This window comes from Poecilia reticulata, chromosome 11, assembly GCF_904066995.2.
Source record: "Poecilia reticulata chromosome 11, P_reticulata-male-v2, whole genome shotgun sequence".
In the NCBI taxonomy this organism is placed as follows: domain Eukaryota; kingdom Metazoa; phylum Chordata; class Actinopteri; order Cyprinodontiformes; family Poeciliidae; genus Poecilia; species Poecilia reticulata.
In genome coordinates, this window is record NC_088840.1 from 8549745 (window position 1) to 8573312 (window position 23568).

General features: G+C 37.6%; 1 protein-coding gene across 2 annotated transcripts in view; it reads left to right on the forward strand.

The window, feature by feature from the left end:
• Window positions 1–18595, forward strand: part of csmd2 (CUB and Sushi multiple domains 2) — a 245317-nt gene extending 226722 nt beyond the window's left edge. For both annotated transcript variants that reach the window (XM_081612677.1, XM_081612678.1), the window contains 10 exons: window positions 373–446; window positions 1056–1167; window positions 1355–1534; window positions 5388–5453; window positions 5681–5842; window positions 6013–6125; window positions 6786–6873; window positions 9730–9862; window positions 11241–11418; window positions 11726–18595. In XM_081612677.1, coding sequence (XP_081468803.1) covers window positions 373–446; window positions 1056–1167; window positions 1355–1534; window positions 5388–5453; window positions 5681–5842; window positions 6013–6125; window positions 6786–6873; window positions 9730–9862; window positions 11241–11400 — 1088 coding nt within the window. In that variant the 3' untranslated portion in view covers window positions 11401–11418; window positions 11726–18595. The remainder of the gene's footprint in view (window positions 1–372; window positions 447–1055; window positions 1168–1354; window positions 1535–5387; window positions 5454–5680; window positions 5843–6012; window positions 6126–6785; window positions 6874–9729; window positions 9863–11240; window positions 11419–11725) is intronic.
• The last annotated feature ends 4973 nt before the right edge of the window (window positions 18596–23568 follow it).

The following is a 23568-nucleotide window of genomic DNA, read 5'->3' on the forward strand; positions in this document are numbered from 1 at the left end:
CCTTAGCTTATCTTGAGTTTATGTTTTGCTTCCAAAAATAATGTATCAAATAGTAAAGTATTCAGATTTTTTCTCGACTGCTTAAAATTTTTTTTTAAATAAAATAGGAATCCTTTCTACATAATAGGCCTGAGAATTTAAATATCAAAATAAATTGATGGGGTTTACTATACACCCTTCACATTTTATATTATCACATAAGAAAAAATTTAAAAACAGAAGAAAAAAAAAGTACCGACCACTGGGGTTGAACTCAAGCCCCCCATGACCTTGCATCCATAAGCGTGCATAGTCGATAGACAGATGAATGGCTATCAAGTGGGTGAACTCACTATAGTTTGTTTGTTTTTGTTTTTGTTTTGTTTTTTTCAGATCCAAGTCACACAACCTGTGGTGACCCTGGCATTCCACTCTTTGGAAATCAGAACAACAGCCAAGGCTACCAGGTGTGAAAATGTTGTCACACAGGAAATTGAGTTTATATATTGAACAAAAAAATCCAATTAAATTTTAAAAGGTCATTTTTTTCCCCCTCCTTTTGTACTACAGTCTATGCTTCCCCTTTATTTTGTAACGTAAGCTGTTTTTGTCAGCTTGGACTGCGAGGGTGAAGAGTCAATGATTAATACAGTATTGATGGTATAAGAAAACACATTGTCCCTCCAGGCCTACCGTAGACGCCATCAGGAACCCGGAATATTTTTGCAGAAGGGGCTTTCTGATCGTTTAGAAACATTGAAGAAACTGTTAAAGGGATACCAATTTTAATCTGCCAAGATGTAAAATGGTCATCAGCAAAACTCTTTACAAGACAGTCTGGTGTCGCAACCAGACTTTAGTGGGTTTTTAATAATTTACATAGTGAGATTTCAGATTTGTCCATAGAAATATTCTAAAAAGTCCACTGTGTGCTTTTGCATTCAGTCTTCTTTACTGTGAAATCACAAAATAAAATCCGGTTCAACCGATTGCAAAAAAAGTATGCAAATTTTCCCACTTGTTCTAACAGCACACCCATTTCATATAGTCCTTTTTTCCTATGTTTTCTGCTACAGATTGGCAGCACTGTGTTCTTTAACTGCAGAAAGGGCTACTTACTGCAGGGCTCTATTTCACGCACATGTCTGCCCAACCTGACCTGGAGTGGATTTCAACCGGAGTGCATCTGTAAGCACGCAACCTCTTGCTCTGAAAACGAAATGCAAAACACGTCTAGCAATATTTAACCGTGAATTAATATGCCCTCCATTCAAGCATTACTCACAACCTACTGCCTACATGTCGCATTTGTGCTATTTTTAGTGCTTTCTTTTTTGTTCCCTTTGAAATTGGATTCCTCTCTCTCCCTCTCCAGCCCACCACTGCAGCCAGCCAGAGCTACCTGCTCAGTCTGATGTTCGAGCCATTGAACTTCCATCTCTTGGCTACACACTGATCTATACATGTCAGCCTGGCTTCTACTTGGCTGGGGGTTCAGAACACAGAACCTGCAGGTCCGACGGTAGCTGGTCGGGGAAACCACCACTGTGTGCAGGTACGGACATGGTTGTGTTACATCTGTAAAACAGTGTGGAGACGTACTTGATTAAATAATTGAAAACATGGGTGCAATTTTCACTATTTACTCCAAGGCGGCAATAAAGTGCTGGTGTATAAGCTGTTTACTGAGAGAAGAAGAGGCGTTTGTAGCTGTGGAGGAAAACAACAGGTGTCTGCTCCCTGTATTTTGTTTTAAAAGCAACTGTCATTGTTTTCCTCCTGCTTGTGATCTGAACTGTTCTTGTCTTTTATTGGCTGTGTTTGGTGCCACCATCTGACTGGGAGTATTATAGTTCCTACCGGCACATATTGCCAGTGAACCTTAAAATGCCCTGTAAGATATTAGTTGATAGGGTTCACTCCCGGGACAAAATTTACACAAGCTTGCCGCGTTTTTAAACTTTTTCTAAAGCATTTTTCCCCACAACTGTGCATTCTGCATTAAGGTAAAGCTGGTAAATTTTGCTGACAAAGTATCAAAATCGTTGCAGTGATTTAAACATGTTTTATTTTTATTTCTCTAAAAATGGACAGTCTTTATCAAAAATTTCTTAACATCAACATGATTCATTTTTAAGTTGTTGTATAATCCATCATTTGTCTGTTTATAATAGTTTATTCTTTTTTCTTTTCTTTTCCTGATTGAACTATACTGAACAATATATTTAGCATACCGTTAGCCCTCTGCAAATAGTCAACTTGTATCCCAACTATTCGCTGCCATGCATTCCTCTGCACCAAATAGGCGGATCAAAATCTTTGCATTTTTCAAAAAGTTAGTCAAAAAGCGCATTCTTCATCAAAGCTAATCTTTCACAGTATCCTAATTAAAGTGGTGCCACTCTGAACCAGCATTTCACAGCATCCTTCTGCCTCTGATGTCCATGTGGCCTAATGGGTTCTGACTAATGCAAGGTTGTGGCTCTGTGTACTAATATGTTTGAAATGAGCGCACTGACAAGTGTTAATATTTTCTATAAACTTGGAACCTCATAAATCGGTGTAGCTTCTGAAGTAAATGCAATATATATATATATATATATATATTTTTTTTTATTTATTTTTTTTTTCACAGTCGGCCTTAAAGAAATGAGAGGAGCAAACTCATGCCAACAAATCTGACAGACTATATTGCAAATGTGGTGCAGTGATTGAAAGATTTAATTTATTGATGCAGAAAATCCTTTAACAGCTCTTTTTGAGACTATCTCATAAAAAAAGGAACTGGCACGCTTTAATGAGTTTAATGAATTTAAACATTTATAAGCAGTGACCCATAAACATGAATTGATAGCTTGAAGCTGTGTGAGCAGGATTTATAACTAGTGTTTTTATGGAGAGTGAACTTGCACAAAATTGATTGTATATGATATAGAAACAATCCTGCTAAAATGAATAAAATGACCAAATATCTACATTTGTAATACATATTTGACTGATGGCTTGTTTTTAGTTTCTTGTATACTTGGAAGATTCACAGAGTTTGTTTTTACACACACACACACACACACACACACACACACACACACACACACACATATATATATATATATATATATATATATATATATATATATATATATATATATATATATATATATATATATATCCATATCCAGTTATGCTTATATGTCAAGAGTTCAGACTTTCCATAATGACAAAACTGGGGGAGTCTAATGTGAATGAATAGCACTGTTGCTCAATTTGTATTCTGAGACACATGTCAGAGTAGGATGATCCATCCATCATGCTATTATAGATTGCTTGAAGCCCAACACCCTTACACTGATAAACGAATCTACAAGCTTTGAAAGATTAGCAAAGGTGCAAAACCTGATTAGGCCATTGCTTCCTATTGATCTGGTTGAGTAGATGTACGTCTTACAAATGGCACGGCTTCGCTAACAAGTTCTAGCAGGCTAATAGACTGCTATCAGGACTCTCCAAAGCATCAAGCTAAATGCATATGAAAGAAGAGAAAGAAAAAAAAAGAGTAATCAACACACAATTATGTAGGGTAGCAAAATACTAATGGTTGAAGAAGAATGATATAACGGAGGTAGATAACCATGAGATGGACTCCTTGTGAAGTTGTTAGTGAAATATAGAGGGTTGGGGTCTTTTTTTAAGACTGGACCATAAAGAGTAAAGGCAAGGTAGAGAACTGGCCATTGCACATATAGAACATAAACATAGCCTGTGGGCACAATGATGGAAAGGCAGCTCAAAAGACCTGGCAGCTAATAAAGTTAAAGCATGGGAGCATTATTTTATATTTATATTTATGTGCATCTCAGTGGCTGTTTACAGATGTAAAATGTCATTGGAATAGCTGTCTTTGGTTGCGGTTGTGAGTAAAAGCCTTTTCCTTCTGTTTATCAGTGTGGGTGTATGTTTACTACAGCGATGTGGTCTTGCGGTCCCTTGTGAGCTTTAAGGCATTATTAAAGTGCCTCCATTGAAGCTGTGAAACTGTCTATCTGATTTAGCCAAAACCCTGCGGGGGGTACTCGAGTTTCTTTTTGACACGAGACAAGCCCCGTCAGAAGCAGCCTTCACTCTGGCCACCAAAGGTATTATTACTTGTAAGCTGGAGATGCAGGTATTGTTGCCTTGTAGATCTATATTTCAAGTAAAGTTTATAAAAATATCAACTTTACGTTAACATTTTTAACCTAAAAGAAATCCCTAAAATACACGTTTGTCCTCATGTAAGCTCAGATTTTCAGGCTGTGCAGAACCTATACTTAGTGTTGATTATGTCGGAGCTTTTGTCTGTAAATATATTACTAATATTTCTGTTGACATGGGAAAAAGAAAAGTTAGTCAATAACTTATTTAATTCAGTAAAACCTTGTTTATCACCTGGGGGTTACTTAAAGGCACAAGGAAGCAGTCCAAACATATGCACAGTAACTTTAGAACATTAATTCAGATGCAATTACGAAATTAATATCAAAAGCAACGAACAAACAATAATCACCAAGGGATGAGGCAGTGATTAGTGAAAGGTGCAGCTGAAAAACAGTATTTACATCAAATATTTGTACATTATCTGTATATTTAAACAGTAACACATTATGACGAGTAACAGTAAAAGCAAGAAATGCAGTAAAGACTCATGATGTTCAGAAAAATGACATATTCTTGAGTCTCTGGTGGCCTAAGTCTAGTGTGATGAAGTAGGACGACAGATGGAACAAGTATTAAACACTGACGAAAGTTAAATGCAAGAAAGACATAGAAAGCTTTACAGAGCTTCATGGAAAGGGTTTCCACTGCCAAGCAGCTACATCCCAGTCTTTGATTTGAAGTTGTTGGATGCACCGGTCTAAAGCATGCTGCCAAAAGGCCCTAGAACAATAGAGAGAAACATTTTATATCTGTCTGACAAAGCAATGGAGAAACCTGACTGCATTGTGTCAAATGAAAAGTTTGCTTCAGACGGATCATTGCACAGGGTAGCTTTTGAATTTTGGGCTCAACCCTTAAACTCCAATGAAGGTAATCCTTATGTCTCAGCATACCAACACATTTTGGACTAACTCTGGCTGCTCACCTTGTGGGAGCAGTTTGGAAATGGTCTCTGCTTGTTCCTACAAGATGCTCCATCAGTGCACTTGCTCATCCTTGTCTATAAGGACCTAATAAGTCAAGTTTTCTTAGAACAGCATAAAAAGTACATATACATTGAGCACCAGAAGGCACTTGGCTAAGAGCAAATTTACTAAGGAAACCTTGTATCGCTGTCAAAACTGTTTTCAGCTCCACTTACTCTAAATTACACGGTACACCATGAAATTTGGCTCATTTAAAGTGTTGTCTTTTGTGTGTGCGCTTTTATTTAGCTGATAATCGGCCAAGTGGTAGAATCCCAGTGGGGACTGTACAGGAGCCTCCATCTAAACTGCCAGGTGAGACAATTAAAGGTAGTCAGTTGTTTAATTCATTAAGATAATATTTAAATATATATATATATATATATATATATATATATATATATATATATATATATATATATATATATATATATATATATATATATATATACCTGCAGGCTTATAATATGCTCCGTTTTTCTCCATTTAAGACTCCAAAAATGTTAGCTAACTCTTGTTGTTTACTGACATGTTTCATTTAGTCCCCGGTGGTGTGTTTGCTAAAAACTCCCTCTGGAGGGGTTCCTATGAGTACCTGGGAAAGAAGCAGCCAGCCATGCTTAGCATCACTGCCTTTGAACCTTTTAGCAACCGAGTTAATGGGACACTGATCGACCACAGCGGGGTTGAGCTTAAATTAGCAGGTAAGTACCCGCTAATTTCTAAAGAAGCATTACAAAAAGGTTCTCTGTGAAATCAATGTTGCAGTTTTAGTCAAATAGCCAATCTTTTTTTTTTATATATTATTGTAAAGGCAGATGCTTTTTTCTTAAATAACTCTTCTCCATCTGTGTGGGGCTTTTTATCCCTTCAGGAACGTATAAGAGGGAGGAAGCCCAACTGCTTCTACAAGTTCACCAGATCAGAGGTCCTGTGGAGATCTTTGTGAACAAGTTTAAAATAGACAACTGGGCCCTGGACGGACATGTAAGTGCAAGCCCAAAGTCGGCTTCATTACAACATCTTGTAATGATGTTTGTCTCTGTAAAGATGTTACATCTCACACTTAAACACACATCTTCATAGTGAGCCACGCGCGAAGCATACATCCACACTAACCTTGTCACTCTAGGGAGATGGAGGGCCCACTGAGAGTTTTCTCTTTAATTAAAATGTCAGTTAAATCATTGCTTGGTAATCAGGACTTGACAGACCCCCTCACTCCTGTCTGCCGTATTACCCCCCAGCCCCAGGCACCTCCACACACACGCACACGCACACTTCTGATTTAATTTAAAACAAAACAAAAAAAAAAAAAACAGGTCACAGTACACATGAATCCAAGTGCCTCTATGTGCTATTTTACAAGATGCGCACAGAAGTGTTTTAAGGGTCTCTTTTTTTCTAATTCAGTGTTTCTCTTGTGTGGATCTCTTGTTTGTGTGCCAAGCGAAGGAGTGTGTTTGTTTGTGATCTTGAGCACAAAAACGGCACATGAAGTGCCAGCCATAGGAGTACCTCTCAGCTCTTTTTGACACAATGTTTCATTTTTTGCATGTACCAACTGCTGACACTTTGATGGTGCTCCCCTTTGTACAGCTACGACGTGACACATAAAATGTCTCTTCTCCATTCCTCTCTCACTAGGTGTCCTACATCTCCTCGTCCAATGCTTTTGTGTACCAGGGATTTGTCAGAGGAAAAGGCTTTGGCCAATTTGGTCTCCAAAGATTGGGTGAGTGAACTTTCCTCTTGGCTACAGAAGCCTGTGAAAGGCAGATTATGAAGAGAAGAACCACTTCTGTATCTGTTGCTTTATCAGCAGCAAATAAAATCCGTTCATACAATATTTATGTAAGGTTTACATACCATACACTCACCATCAGAAATGTTTTGAATTTCGGGCCTTTTATTTGAACCCCTTTCCTTTTAGTTGGGGAATTTCTCTTTCATACGTTTTTCAAACATGTCCCTGTTCCACACATTGCCAAAACATATTGGGCTAAATATATTTATACATAAGTACTAATGTCTGTTTTTTTTTTGTTTTTTTTTTACTTTATTTTTAGCATTTTTAAGGTTTTTTAATACACATACATGCTTGGAACATTCAGATCCCCCTTTAACACAAAATGCAGAGCATTCAATTTGACAGGTGCAGTTATGTAATAATCAACAAAAAGCAGTAATTACATCTATTAACAATTGTTGTCAGTCGTTATAGAGGTTTCAGTTTTTTCCAATATTTGTTGTATTTGTGAGTAGCAAGTCTTAATGAGAAAGTCAGTCTCTCCATTGTGTGGATTTCCCCGACTATTTCCCTCCATTCCAAGTTCGTTGACGGTTCCGGGTCCAACCACCTGCGGGTTATCGCTTTCCTTGCTCCTGCTAACAGTACCAAGAGCAGATATCTATCCGACTTCCCCAGTGTCTGGGGTAGATCACCCAGGAACACCACAGCAACATCATATCGCAAATTCAGGTCCAATTTAGCCTTGATTTCCCCTATCACCTCCAACCAAAAGGGTGTAATCTTTGTACATTCACTAATGTCTGTTTTAATATCCACATTGTAGCTCATGCTTTCTGCCATTAGTCTTGAAAAGTTCTCTTTTTTGCAGAATTACTTTTAAACATATTTAATAATATTCAGTATGTGTGAGATTGAGGGCATTGCTAGTTAATGTTAGCCAAATGGATTTTAGCAAATTGTTACTAAACTCATCAAATTGAGAAATTGATGAGTTTAGTTGAATTTGAGGTATTGCTCCTTCTTCCGGGTTCCGTATGCACTAGCAACATCTCAGCACGAGTTTACCACCACCACATTTTACAGAGTTTTTAGGTTTGAAGCCACACCATGACCACTCCAAATATTTTTCTTATCATAATTACAGAGTTCTTTGTCTTGTTTAAACGTTTCTCTAGAAAGCCGTTGCATGGTCCCTGTGGGGAGATGGGGATTTAAGTTAATATTTAAGATTTGCTCAAATTTAAGTGCTACTTTGTAGGTTGGCACCTTTTCAGTCCAGGGTGATATAAAACATGCTCCACTGTGGACATGTAGTTTCTAACAAATCCCAGTTCATGATAGGCTTTAGTATTGTGGTGATTCCTGGGCGTTTTCTAACATCTTAACCAATGGTCTTTCTGTTTCTGGGTCTTATTTGGTGTTCCTGCAAAACAAGGCAGGCAAGCATTATGCTTCTGGAACAGCACTTTCTTCAAGTCTATTGAATATGTATGTATGATTCTTACACAAATCAAGTCTGGTCAAAGAAACAAATCAGTTTGAATGGGCTTTACCAATTATACCAAGAAGAGTGATCACGTTTTCAGTCAGATTTACCCCAGAGGCTTGTTGATAGGGGTGTATGTTGGTTAATTGAGGGAATTGCAGATCAGCTGGGATTTAAATGCTTCAAAACATTTCTTGCTGATGAGGGAAAACACAGTGAACCTTAAGGCAAAGAAGGCTTTTAGTCATGATGTTTGTTCCAAAAAGCCCCAAGTTTTGTTCAAAACTGCATTACATCACACTTTCTACATTAACAAGACATCCATTCATTTGACTTTTGTGTATACCAATGTGGAAGGATCTTGAGAATACATTCCTAGTCCACCCCCGTTGCGTGTTTGCATGTGTGTAGGCAGAGACGAGCGGTACGTTGGTGCGTGGCGTGATTGTGTGTGGTGCTAACACAGATGAAGTGTTTGTATGCTCTGTGGAAAGTGGCTGTGAGAATCTGCTGTAATAAGGAAGTTGCCTGAGCAGCAGGTGCGTCCTCCCGCCCCCTGTTGCAGCACACTTATTAAGCAAACAGCCCCGTATTATTACAGGCGGCCGGGGCTGATGCCAGGGAATTCATCTGTATGAGCATGGTGTGTACACGAAAAACACCAGATGTGTGTCTGGAAGGTGGGTTAGACATCTTGGAAGTAATCCCGCTTAATTTGACGACACTTTGTGCTTTCTTTTAACTCGGTGGCGGCGCAATGGTGAAAGCGGTTTATCTGCTCGAGTGTGTTTGTGCATCTGTTTGTGTGTGTTTCCCCGCGCTCATGCAGCGGGGGTTGATTGGCAAACGCCACAAAAACCCCCTAATTCAATTCCTTCTTGTTTGTCACCCGCCCTTTATTGGAGCTTTTTGGCACTCTGTGGCGAACAGGTGGGCTTGTCACTCGTCCACTGTTGCTTTTGCAGACACACAACTTTAGAAATTAGATGACACATCTGAAATGAGTTAATAGCTGCCGGCCTTTGATGCCAGTAATTAAAAGTCATTGTTGGGATAATGGAATTTGACTTTCCCCCGGGAGGGGGGGCGAAATGAAATTAACACATAGAAGTGAACATGATGAAAAGTACATAAATCAGGTTTACTGCCATAGTTTATTGCGTGTAAAGGGAGTGCTCCTGGTAACACTCTTCAGCCGCTAAATGTTATTTTAATTTATTTTCATGTGTAAGTGCTTAATATATCACCAGTCAGTCTTGGTAGAAGATGAGAAAAATTGCTTAATAAGTACTATTAAAGGATTGATTTGGTAAAAATGTATTCTTGTTTTTTTTGTTTTTTTTTCTCTGCAGAGAGCTTAGATCCCAGTAGAGCCAACCCTGGCTACAACTTTGCCTCCAACAGCAGTTCAGTGGCAGCTGCCATTCTAGTGCCTTTTATAGCAATGATCATTGCAGGCTTCGCTCTTTATCTCTATAAACACAGGTAAGACTGGGATGCTTTTTTTTTTTCTTTGTTTTGCTAATTCTATCTGTAATTTCAATTTCATTTAGGATACATTTTGAGAGCTCATCCTGCTTTACATCTAAACTACTAAACGGTGTGTGACTTGTACCTGTGCTATTATCAAGTCCAGTGGACCCCAAAGCGCTTCACACTACACATCCAGGCATTAATGCACACGTTCGCACGCATACGTTAAACAAGCAGCATTCTGAAACCACAAATTATCAGCCATACATTGAAACTGTTTAGTGGATCTTGATTAAGTGGAAAGAAAAAAGCTTTGTGCAGTAGCTTTAAAAATGTTTTATGAATAAAAAGTTTGGCTTGTATTTGTATTTACCCCCTTTTTCTCTGTGATCTATAAGTGAAATCCGTTGTCTACAAAAGTCAACTAATACAAAAAAATAAAGTTCTCCTGTGTTGAACATAGTCTCATTAAAAATACAGCTGTTCTGTTGAGGCCTCAAAGGTGGGTTAGAGAACAATAGTGAACAAACAGCATCGAAAACACCAAGGAACACATGAAGATGGATCAAGGATAAAATAGTGGGGGAAAAAAGTAGAATTTCTGGCCAGACAACTAGTGCATTAATCAAAGAAACTGCCAAGAGGCCCATAGTAAATCTGGAGGAGCTGCAGAAATCCACAGCACAGCTGGGAGTATCTGTCAACTACACAACTGTACAACAAATCCTTTTTTTTTCCCTGTTGAAAAGTAAAGTCTTGGGTAAAAAAGCAAACATGTGGATGGAATCCAATTGTGTTTTTAAGTACTTTGTATCAAGACCTGAAAATTAAGGTTCAATCGATCTAGTCCGACTGAATTGCTTTTAGCAATTTTCTAAAAATGAATTGGCAAAAAAAAACTCCAGATGTGAAAAGCATGATCCACAAGATTTGAAGATGTAATTACAGTGGAAGGTTGTCCCACAAAGTATTGATTGAAGGGGTCTGTATAGAAATGCATGCCATACTTTCCATATTTTTATTTGTGAACAATTTTCAAAGCCAATAGTTATTTTTCGTCCCATTTTCTATTATGCTAGCTGAGGCGGCACATATGTGTGTTTTTGTGGGACTGTGTTTATTTCAGAATACATTAACTTAATGACATTATAATCAGTAGAATAAGGCACATTAGTAAACCAACATAATCTTTACGGTGAGAAAAAACAGGGAAGACTTAATGAGAGTTAAATTGTAACTCTCCCACTCTGGATGCGCCGATACAAACACATTTTAAAAGCATGCGAGTCACAACAGCAAAAATCTGCAACATGTCGAGAAGGTTTTAATGCTTCATAAGGAATAAAACTCTCCTGACGACTCATGTTTGCGTTTTTTTAATGTATTTTAGAAGAAGACCCAAAGTTCCCTTCAACGGTTACGTGGGCCATGAGAACACAAACGGTCGGGCTACGTTCGAGAACCCCATGTACGACCGTAACATCCAACCCACTGACATCATGGCCAACGAGACAGAGTTCACAGTCAGCACAGTGTGCACCGCTGTATAGCAACACCATCCTTCAGAGGTAAGAATCTGGAAGACGTCACTTTGACTCACCGCTTGTCTAAACACAGAACAATATTCTAATTATGAGGTTTTTTTATATTCAATGCATGTAGTCTGTGCTTTCAGATTAATACTGATATCTTATATGTTTTCTGTTACATCCATTCTCATTGTCTTCCATCATTCTGTTTATATTTCTTTTTCTCTCTTTTTTATTTTGTGTGGATTCTTTTTACTTTTTTCTTTAAATTTTATCTGATCGCTCATCCATATTTTCCACCACAAACATCATCTCACACGCTCATCTTGTTTGCTGCAACATTCAGTCAGTCGAAGGAAGGAAAGATGCGCCACAACCTCCGCTGGCTGCCGGCAGAGGACACCTGTAATTCCTTGTGCAGATGGCGAGAAAAAGATTATTTTATTTGCTGAAATACCTTCAAGTAACATCTCCAGTCGAGGAGCCTCGCACCTGCAGGAAACAAGAAAAAAAGAGACTAATATGAGAGCGACAACTTTTTTTGTTTTTTTTTTATCAAAAAGGTCAACGTGAAACAGCTCTCTGTAACTTTACATGGTTTCTTGATCATGTTCCATATTCTAAGGAAAAAGCTTCCGTCTGAACCTGCAGCCGGCAGGAGTACTGCTGGAGGCAAAGCTGTGATGACTTTTCTCACCGCCCTTCGCCTAAACCCAAAGGGAAGTTTGTGTAAGTCATAAAATGTACCTGTAGCTTACAAAAAAAAAAAACTCTGTGCACTGTGTGGTGGGCAGCCACGTGTCGGTCGGTGTGTGTGAGGCTAAGAGAAACTGTCTGAACTGTTGAAATTCATCCGTTCCGTTTTCAATTTGTATTTTGTTTTTACCGTTTGTTTTTTTTTTCTTTGTTTCTTTCTTGTGTTTTATGCTGCCAGCTTTCTCAGATGAGTAATTGGGAACGCCGTTATCTGTCAGATCTCTGCTATTTGAGGCTGTCAAAAGGTTCCATGGAAAGGCTGCAGGGTTTAAAGATGTAGTTTTCAATTCCTTGTCGAAAACATACTCTTATCATTACTATGTGTGCTTTTCCTCCTATTTTTCTTTTCCTGCAGCTGAGGAAAAGCTTAAAAGGTTGCTAGGTGGTTGGAAAAAACAGTAGAGAGTAGAGCGCCTGTGTGACTGCTATAGGAGGACAGAGTGTCTGTGTTGCGTAGATGTGTACTTATTTGTGGTTTTAACCAAAAACGTGATGGTTTTTGTTGTTTTGACAGCATTTCATTTGGTTTTAGGAAGGCTAACGATCAGAAAGAAACGGTGCATGAATCTAACCCATCAAGTGAAGGTAGAGTGAAACAAAAGAACTGAGAATCTAATGTTCAGTCAGCAGCAGCGTTTACTTTTCTATTTTTAGTTTGTTCCTGGTTCAAACACAATGTTGTGTCTGAAGACTAATTAGATGTCAAACAAACCGAAGTTATCTTGAGAAGTCAAAGATGATCCGTCTCTCAAATGGGGGACAGAATGTGTGGTGCATTTTCATGGACATAAGTCTTTTAGGGACATTACATCTTTAATTTTTCATTCACATCCACATCTCAGGGCGAAGCTGCAGCATCAACTCATGGCTCATTCTGCTATGAATAGTGGATTTCAGAAGTACAAAAAATTACTTCCAACTTTTTTCTTTAAAGCCGAGATCAGATTCAGATTATTTTCTGTCATAAATTTGGCACTATTTGTGTTTATGAATAAAGGGATAGTTTTTAGGCAAAATTCTGGGGAAAATGTGTTTGGCATTATTAGCTCATTTATCTGTAGTAAGTTTTTACAGACGTGAGGAAACTATTAGCACAGTAAATTGCTAAGAACTAGTAAAAAGGGAGCCCTATTTGGCTGATTTTGGCAATTCATTTATTTTTTTTATCCATTGCATATAGCACATTATTAGCAGATATCAAAAAGCTACACTTTCACAAATGTCACTGCACAAGAGCTTTGAGAGTTGAAGAACTTCCTTTAAGCTGAACTAATGTTGTACTGCGACACGCTGCCGGCTGTATTGATCCATTTCATCAGCTATGATTGGTCAGCCTGCTGTACCATGGGGGCAGTAAACGTTTGGATTATTCAACAGGCTGTCGTTTCTCCAAAGGCATGAAGGTGGTATGCTCATATGTTCTGTTTGGAAATTACCCTGCGGACTCACAACCATCTGAATAGCTGGTATTTTCCACCGACCCAACTTTAGCAACACAGAAATTGTTTGACTGAGAAATCGGCAACAACGATGGGGTGTGTTGCCACCAGCCTTGTGTAGTTCTCTTTAATTGAACTCCATTTCATTTGCCTATAAATTCCATTTCGTTTGGAGAGGTGTGATCTAATGCGGTCTAAAAACGTCAAACTCTGGTTCGCCTAAGATCCTGGGTCTTGGTTTGTTTGGTTGAAGTGAACTCTGTCGCGGTTTGAATGCATATGTGGACGCAAGCGGAGCGGAAACTGCTCCAAAAACAGACAGTGGACTATAGTGCAGTGCATTCTGGGTAAATGCAACCAAAACAAGCGTGTCTAACGCTAGAGGTGGAAACGGCTCATCGTCTTTTACCAAACACAAACGAGAATTCCTACAACTGCCAATATCTGAAGCTACTCCGTTTTTGTTTCAATTTTGTGAAGGAGGAAGTTGCACTTAGTGTGTTCTTCAGTGTTTTTTGTTTTACTTTTCATAGTTCAAGGTGCAGCGCCACCACAGGCGAGGGAGTGAACAGGTTTTTCAGAGTTTGGATCGTTTAACAGAGTGCAGTGTGAAAGCGAACCACACCAGCTGAAAATGTAATACATATTGCAGTTTTGGTCCCCGATAGAACAAAGTCTCTCAGTCTATCAGTAGTGAAATCTCTCTAATCTGTCTTATAAAAGTTTAGCTGGGTTACATGCACTCATATGGTGTTTTCTCTAGCAGATATATTAAATTGCTTAAATCAGCTAAAATGGGGGTTCCACCTGTTTATTCCTTCACCTTTCCACAATTTTGTTGCAACATTTAATCTTCCACTAGACATGAGCGAACTAATTGTGAAAAACACTTTACAGATCCTCCACTGTTCCTTTTGAGATCCAATAGTAGCTCCTCACACCTGGCCTTCGGAAAAGCAAGAGCAAAATGCGAAATTTGTTCAAGATGTTCAAATGAAGGCGTCAGAGTTTGAAGAGCGGATGAGTCATCGTGGCGTTCCCTGTGGATTTACGCTCGGGTCTTTTCCCTCCAAGTTAACTTCTGACAGCCCCATCCTTTTAAAGAAGAAGAGTGTTTCAATTGTTTTGTTTTCTGCTCATCATAAAAACGTTGAAGGCTGCGTGCCTGGAGGCTGTGACAGCGGGGGAGTCACTGGCATACTGATTACTGCCGTGCATTAAATTGGAAATGATAAATGTGATATAGGGAAAAAATTGTTTATGCCTTTAATGCTAACATTCTTTATCTGGCACTGCTGGGGGAGAAAATTACAGAAAATATAGTTTGTTTTTTTGTTTGTTTGTTTTTTTTTTATTTGTAGAGTGCAGCACACAGCAGAAATGTCATCAAATATATCTGAGGGAATCTGCTTTGTGTGTTCCGGTCTGACGAGAGTTTTATGTAGACCCGTTAGACCTGATGATGCTCAGTGGGGTGAATATTGGTTGAATTTCCTTCAAGGAAGATCGCTTCCTTCTAATTTTGTGTTCCAACTCGGAAACCATTAAACTGGTAATATTCTTGACCACATATGAATTTACAGAATAGGGTATCGAAGCACTTAAAAAGCAGAATGAAACATCTACACCAATTTTTTTTTTCTTTTCTTTTTCTGGGCATTGTTACACATAAAGAAAATTAAACAACAAAAAAAAAATCACACATACCGCTTTTTTTTTTTTTCCTAGAAATCAAGTTTCTTGAAACCAATCATTGCATTGTTCCCTCAGTCATTTTCACTGTGCTTCAGTAATTGCTTTGACAATTTTATAACTTTTAAGACTCTCGTTTATCTCGACCGTTCCAGTGGAATATTTGGCCGTTTTCCTCCTCCGGAGTTTGAGCGATAGGAAAGGAAGTGATTGAATTACCCTGGAGATTTCACGGAAAGACGAGCGGTTACACTCATATAATCCTGAAGACTCCCTGTGCTGAATTCTCATAGTTTCGTGCAGCAGTTGCATGGTGCATTACGTTTACTTTGGCTCCGAAGCCGCTCTCAAACATCTCGGCGGAAATTATGGCTTTATTACATATCTGTTCGGGGCACTTTGGGGGCGAGCCTTTCCCCTCAATTTGCTCTACAATGGCAACTTCTTACACATTTCTTTAAAGCGGCTGAACTGATTTAGGTAACTGTATTATCACTGCTAATTTCCCTACATGAAGTCGAATCTGTTTTAGGCGTATGATTCAACAAATACGACCTGAAGATTATCTCATATGAACAATTGTATTGAGCGGCTCATTCTAAGAAAATTAGGAAAATGGTCATGAAAATGGCAACATTTTTACTCCTTTCATGATTTTTATCTGCTCCAGTCTTCAATAAGCACTTTATGTTCATTACAGTGCCTTGTCGTGACTCAGATGATCACTCTTCAGCTTGTGCGGTTCTTTGTGGTCAATAAATTTTAACCGTCCTCACTACAGTTTTGGGGTCAACTTATCATCTTCAGATATTGCAGACTGGAGTCCTTCAGTCACTCCCCGATTATCTCTCTGGCTGAGTGGCCCCGACTGATACAGAAAAACTCCTGAAGAACCTGTAGTTTTTGATCTTACCGAGAGGGGGTAAAAAAAAAAAAAAAAAAATCTCTGAAGATGTCAGAGTAGAGATTCATTTCGCTTTATTTTCTCTGTACTTTGGTGTGTGAGGATTATTATCCACAAATATGTCTGCTTGCCTAAATAGTTGGTCAATTTTTAAAGCCACGTTTTCCGTTGATGGTTTAAAGGCTGCTTTATAAGGGAAAAAAAATCCAGTCATCAAATAAAAAAACTAAAAAATTAGTTTATTGAAAACTAAAATTAATAGAAACAATATACGGGTAAATATGGACAAATCTTCATTTTCACTTAATATTCAAATCTGTGGAGGTGTTTCCTTTAGCCCAAAACCTGCTCACTGCACCGCAGTACTATGGAAATGGAGATCAGTGAGTGTCGGATTGAGCGGTGCTGCAACAGTTAGAACTGAGCCTTCCTTGATAGCAGCTGGCGAATTTGTGCTTCTTCTTCTTTTTCTTCCTTTTTTTTGCATATTTTAAATCAGTAGCTCTGTTCATTCTGGCTCATTTTTTGTTATCAGCCCCACACAGCTCTGAGTTCCCCCCCTCCTGCTCACCATCTCCTCTATAATGTAACGCGCCACAGCTATGGTCTTTTGAGTTCACTGAGTTTCCTCTCAGTCAGGGACCAGACCAAAAGTCTCCCACTTCTCTCTCTGCAGCGAGAGCACTGACTTTCCAGCACAGGCCACACTCTGCATGTAGTGGGGAATAAAAACAAGCAATCCATCAGTTATGCTGAGTGACACTTTCTGCAGCAGCTATCATTTATAATCTCCCATCTTTCACTGTCACCCCATATTGATGAATCCAAAAGCTCGGCAGCTTGCCTTTAGCCTTCAGTGAAAACCCACCTTCATTTCGGTGAAATGAAAAATCTTTGAAATGTTCGCTTATTTTCTTAATTCGGTTTAAAAGCTAGAATTCACACATTCATTACATGGAATCATTGCACTCAGCCGTGTATTGCAAGCATTTATTTAATTGTGATGATTATGACTTACAGTAAATTAAAACCCAACATTTAGTTTTTTTTTTTTTTTTTTTTTTTAGGATATTCAAATGTTACTGCCTTTCCAGCAGCCTTTCCCATGATTGTATAGGTCAAAACGTACATTTTTTAGAAAACTGTCGCTTAAGAAACACTTTCTTATGCGATAAATTTCAGAGAAAGTGATTGCTTTCTCTGCAAGTCTAAATCATCGCAATTATTGGAGGTAATTGCAGTTTATTACAATCTGTGTAATGAATCTGAACATGCTTATTTTTTTATGAATTACCGAAAGAAATATCTTTTTGACTAGTTCATAATTTCTTGTACTTGTAAGTAGCAGTAAAGGATGGGTTGTGGATAAGACTGACATTGAGTTTAATTTTGAAAAAACGTGGAGTTATTTCTGTGATCTCTGGAGTTCCCACTCATCCACTGATGAATGTATTTCATTTTTATCAGAGTGTGTCCGATTTGTACTGTATGCTGTGTTTAATGTTTGGAATCATTTTTTTATTTATTTATTTATTTATTTTATTTTATTTTTATTTTTTGCCAGAATGTTTCAATCTTTGAAGAAAAAAGATGTAGGAAGTGAATTCTTAAGCTAAATATGAAAAAAAAGGAGAATTTTTTTGTAATCACAAACCTAACATTCCTGTTTGTTGTTCAAAAAAGTTTTTTTTTTTGTCTTTTTATCAATTTTATTTTTGTTTCGCTTTGTTTACAAGTTGCCCTCTTCATCCGGCTTCTTTCTGAAACTAAACTTGTAAACTCACAGCGCCTAAGTGGGATCAACGTGGCTCTTGAATGCCTCAACAAAACAACAACAACAATAAAAAGTGAAGGGCAAAGAATTCTGTCTTGCTGCACACCAAAAGGGAAACTTGTAAAGAACCCGACAAACATGAACTTAAGCAGACTGTGTATCAACGGAGCAACGGAGAGAAAGTGTCTCTAAGAAAAATATGTTAACAAATAATTAAAAAAAATATATATATATATAACTTTTTTTGTACAGAGATATATTTTTATGGAAATACATTTGTAATATAAAAAGAGAAAATGGATTTACATATATGTAAATGATTTTCTTTTTCATTATTGTAGTACAAATGCTAGTGGGGAATATATAAAAAAAATATATACATAAATATATATATATATATATATATATATAATATAAATATATACAAAGAAAAATAGAAACAAGGCTTTTTGTATTTGTAAAAAAGTGTATATAAAAGTTTACATACATACTGTACATATGTAAGACCCACCATGGCTTGTCTGCAATATATAAAATGTATTTTATCCGTCTGTATATGATGCTTTGCATTGTGTCTAAGCTTATTCTACTTTCTTGAACTTGAAGCTTATTTTGAAAGTTTTTGGAATAAAATATAAAACCGATCCTCCACCAGTGTGTTTTTGAATCTCTGTTAATTATGTAACTGTACACAACATAACTAGTTCCCCATAAAGCTCCACTGTACTCGGATGATAACTTAGAATTCACTTCCTGAGAAATATTGTCAGCAGTTCTACTTATGTGCAACATTTACTTCAAGTGTTTAGTGGTTAAGGAAATGCAAAGACGTCAATCTATGTACTTTCCAAACACATTTCCCTGCATCTGTTTATTGCAGTGGACCAATAACTAAAGTAAGTTGCAGTGAATTTTTGTGGCTTCTTTAAGAGGTAGTTTGGTTTTATGGCCTTATGAACAGATATCAGTGTCTTACAGGTTTTGTAGCATGAAGACCATGAATATTCTAGAGACTTTAATTATGAAAACTTTAATGTAAACATAAGTTGTGTCCCCCCCCAAACAGCCTAAGCCTGAATGACCTCACCACAATAAATTTTATAGACTTTTAGGGCCGCAAAAATTTTGTAAGCATTCTTCTCAGATCCAGTCAGAGTCTGGGAGGATGCATACAGAAAGGTCTGAACTAAACAATTTCATAAACAATGAAATGCTTTAGAATGAGATAAACTACTAACCAAGCAGTGGAAGAGCCGATTACCGAATCCCCTTAATGGCATTCTTGGCTTTAAACAATTGTTTTTAGTTTAAAAAGTATACAATTCAGTTTTGCAGCAGCATAATAATCAGTTGTTTTAAAATGCAAACCCTATAGTCTTATTCTCACATGGATAAACCCTTGCTGCTTAATTAGTGGAGTGTATTGCAGTGCGTTGCATAAGTATCCAGGAGATCTGCTCTTAAATGTCGTTTTATAAACAACAAGCTTCGATGTATTTCACGGCTTCATGATGATGCAACTCAAAGTAGTAAATATCTGTAAGGAGTGTGAAAGTGAAGTTAAAATGTTTCTAAATACGATTATGAAAAATGTGTTATGTATTTGTATTCAGGCCCCTGGAGACCACCTTTCACTGCAGCTACAGCTGCAAGTCGTTTATGACGAGACTCGACTTGGCTTTGCACATTTAGAAACTTGAAATTGTTCCCACTTTGCTCCATAAAACAGCTTTAACTCAGTCGAATGTAATGAAGACCGTCTGTGAAATATATATATATATATATTTTTTTTAAAGTTTTGCCGCAAATTTAGACCTGGATTCACATGAAAACTATTCTGTTGTAATTTAGGGTGATTTACAACAGAACAGTTGTAAATGGCATTAGTTTAATTTGAGTAGAGCCTTATTGTCTACATGTTTGCTGTGTCCCCATTATAGCTCATCCCATAATGTAATATTATTCATCAATGACCTTCTTCCACCTCGGGTGGAAAGCTCTTGGGCTCTTCTTTAAAGACGAGTAGACCAGTTTTAGAACTAAAACTCCTCTCTTTATGGCTGAACTCAGCTGCATTTGAAGATGTGCATTTGAATTTTTGTTTTCATAACATCATTTCTCTATCTGCTGTTGGCTAGTGCGATCGCTAATTTGTACTTTATTTTCAGTATGAATACAGAGACGGGGGGGGACCAATAGGATGCTCAGGCTTTTGCTGTTACTTGGTATCAAACTTGAAACTATTCAAATATAAAAAATGCAAATAGTGACAGTTAAGTACTCCAGCAGATTTGTTTTCTGCTCACATTTTTCCTCATTAGCTGCAGCAAAATGGCTCCCATCTCGTTCTAGGTGTTATTGTATAAGTGCTAATGGACTGCTGTGGGAGAGGAAAAGAAAAAAAAAAATCTGGTCTTCTCTTTTATACATATGGAGGAGTGTAACAAATTATGTGGTAAATCATTTCTTATGAAATAAAAGCTTGAAGTGGTGAGGAAAGTGGATTACTTGCCTACATTGTTGTATTGCATTTAATCTTTTTTTTCTCTCCCTCCTGTTCTGACAGATGGTTTCTGCTCTTTGTCCACCTTGTAGGAACGTCATGAATCTATCCAAGCAGCTTGTAGAGAAACACAAAATGTCATCATCTTGTCTGGAGGATAGAAATGTGCGTGCGTGCGTGCGTGCGTGCGTGCGTGCGTGCGTGCGTGCGTGCGTGCTGTTTCACCCTAGTATTGGCAAGGTTAAAACCTTTTTTCTTTTTTTTTTGGTTGATTGATTAAATCAGCAGCCACACGCCGGTCATTAGTCACTCCTGTTCTCGATCAGGTTTCACACAGTGATTAATCAAACCTTGTCAAGTTGCACCAACCTGTGAGTGGGGCAGTTTGCTCTACGTCCACACAAATGGACTTCAGTAAACAGTCATTGCCTCTTTGTTTTTGTCCCGAGTCGGTGCGTTGCGTTCACCTTATAACTGCTCAGTTTTTTTTTTTTTTTACCTTCTGACTCTGCAGGTCAACAGAAGCCATCAGTTTGTCCACTATGGTGCCTTTTCTTGACCAAACTCAAAAAAATGTGGTTTCAAAATAAAAAACAGCAGTTTTTATCCATGTTTTTCAACAAGAATGAAAAACATTTTCAGTAAAACATCTGAAGATTTTTCGCTTTGCATTTGAACTGTGAATAAAACACTATTTTGTGTGCTTTCTAAACGTCTATGCATCAAACTGCACACTCTATTGCTTATAATGATAAATTAGTAATTGAAACATTTTATGGTAAATATGTTACATTTAACATTACAGTGGTCATTGTGCCATTAAAAATATGTTAACTCAGAAAAAGTTTGCGCTCTCAAAAATTCTGTTTTTGGATTTTATTTGTCAGCAATTTGCCATAATTTATCTGCATTACCATTCTCCCTGTGAAGACAGTTTTCTAATTATCCAATGATCTGATAGCCACGATGCTTCTCTCTTTTTTTTTTCCCCCCCCAAAAAACATAGGGATTATTATACTGCGCTGAAAAATCAGTGTAAAGAACATTTGGGACTAAGTGTGGCCCCAGCTCAATTTAGTCTATATTAATGGATAACTTGATTTCATCTCCAAGAGACTGTTTGTGGCATCTGAGAAATTATGGAGTAAATTACTCCAGCCTTAGGCTCAAATAGTAAATAGAGAAAACCATATATATCGGTTACTGTCAAATTTATAACCCTGTGTATGCGGCATGCGTACGGTGAAGACGTTTAATGCTTTTAGGCCGCTTTCACCTTCAGCTCATCAGTTTTTTGTTAATGTCACAATCAAAAGGGACATCTTTAGTAAGTTCTGTCCTCCCAGTTCCCTGCTACCCATTATTTCCGCGACGTCAAGCTGGGGTGTTTAAAGAGACATCAAAGAAAATGGCATTAACTTCACAAATCATCAGAGTAAGCTGGCCCGGGTCTTGACTGAGATCAGGCACAGCCCACACTTTGCTGTCCCCAGACGACATTGGAACAAGGATGAGGAGACTGTCTGCAGACACAAAGTGAATATTTCGTCTGTCAGTCGACTGTGTCAGCAGGGGGCCTGGCTTAGCTCCTGAATGCGGCGGTTAATTCACAGTAATTGCCAGTAAACATGATGGAGCTCGAGCCTAGGCTACATTTTCAAATCAGGCTCTCATGCACCTTTACATTAAAAAAAATAAACTTTTTTAAAAATTCAATTATTTAAGTCCACTTACCACATTTTGGTATAAAGATATTCCAAAAAGCTCTATTTGTTCTGTTTCTATCCTGCTACAGTTGAAAGGTTGCGCTGATGGAAGTTGATTACAGTACTAATGAAAACACACGGGACTCGATGAATTAAGGTTTTAGTCACAAAGAGACTCGTAATGTTGTTGTGAGCCTCGAACTCGGAGAAAACTTTTCATTATGAGGAATAATGAAAGAGCGAAAACAGACAATCCCGTCTTTGTGATGGGAGTCAACAGTGAATTTCTAATTAGCACCATGTAAGGCTCCTAACAATGGGGCAATAACTAATGGGGAGCCGTCAGCGTGCTGCGGTGTGATGGGATAATAAATACCCGGAGCTCATCAGGATGATACGCACCAAATTGGAAGCCTATCTTGATTTTATTCTTTCTCTATATCTCTCGCTTTCTTTTTCTTTGCCTTTTCAGTCGACGTGAAACCAGTCGGCTTCCCATGTGTGACTGTCTAATTGATTCATTAGCACATTTGTCTAATTACCAGGGTAATAAATTTTAAATCAGAGACTAAGAGGGCTATTGATGAGGGAGCTGATTGAGACATTATTTCAATTATTTCACACTGAAGTGGAACAGATACTTATTTCCTATGCTGCTTGTACTAAACAGAGGCTCGACTTATAAGAAAAGCTATATCTTAAGGAAAATTTGGCTACCATATATATTGTAAACTTAATAAAACTTAGTTGTGTTACAAAAGCGCTTCAAAAATCTTGGCCATTGTGTAAATTTAACGCCACATTAGGAAGCTATGCAATGTATTATGCAACAAAAAATGTACAAAGCTGTGTAGTTTGAGGACAACAAGAGAATTTAGGCAGAAATCAAGTGTAATTTAAAATGAGTTCAATCTTTAAATCTGCAATATTTGCTAAAAAAAAAAAAAGAAAACTTGTACATAAATACAGATTGTGAGAGAATATTCTCAAATTGATCAAAATATTATCCTGGTCCCAAACTGTATCTATCTAAATAATATTGGACTTAAAGTGATCACTAAAATTCAATTCTGATTTTATTTTATTTTTTTCCCACGGTGGGCTCTGAAACAACAAAAAATCAATCATTTCAAACTTGGATAGTGTGTAAAACAAATTTTATTTTCATAATTTGTCAGAATGAAATAAAAATGTTGTCAATGCAACCTTATAATCACAGAACATGGTGTCACAGAGCACATTGTATAAATTCTCTTCAAATCACTTCAGTTGGAAAAAAGTCATTTTACATCCTCTGGCAAGTCTGTTAACCAAAGTGAACGGATGTCCATGATAAAATAAAACTTTTGGACATCAGCGCAGTAAACTTTCTGCATCACCAAAGTAGCAAAACTATAATCTCTCTTGCACAAATA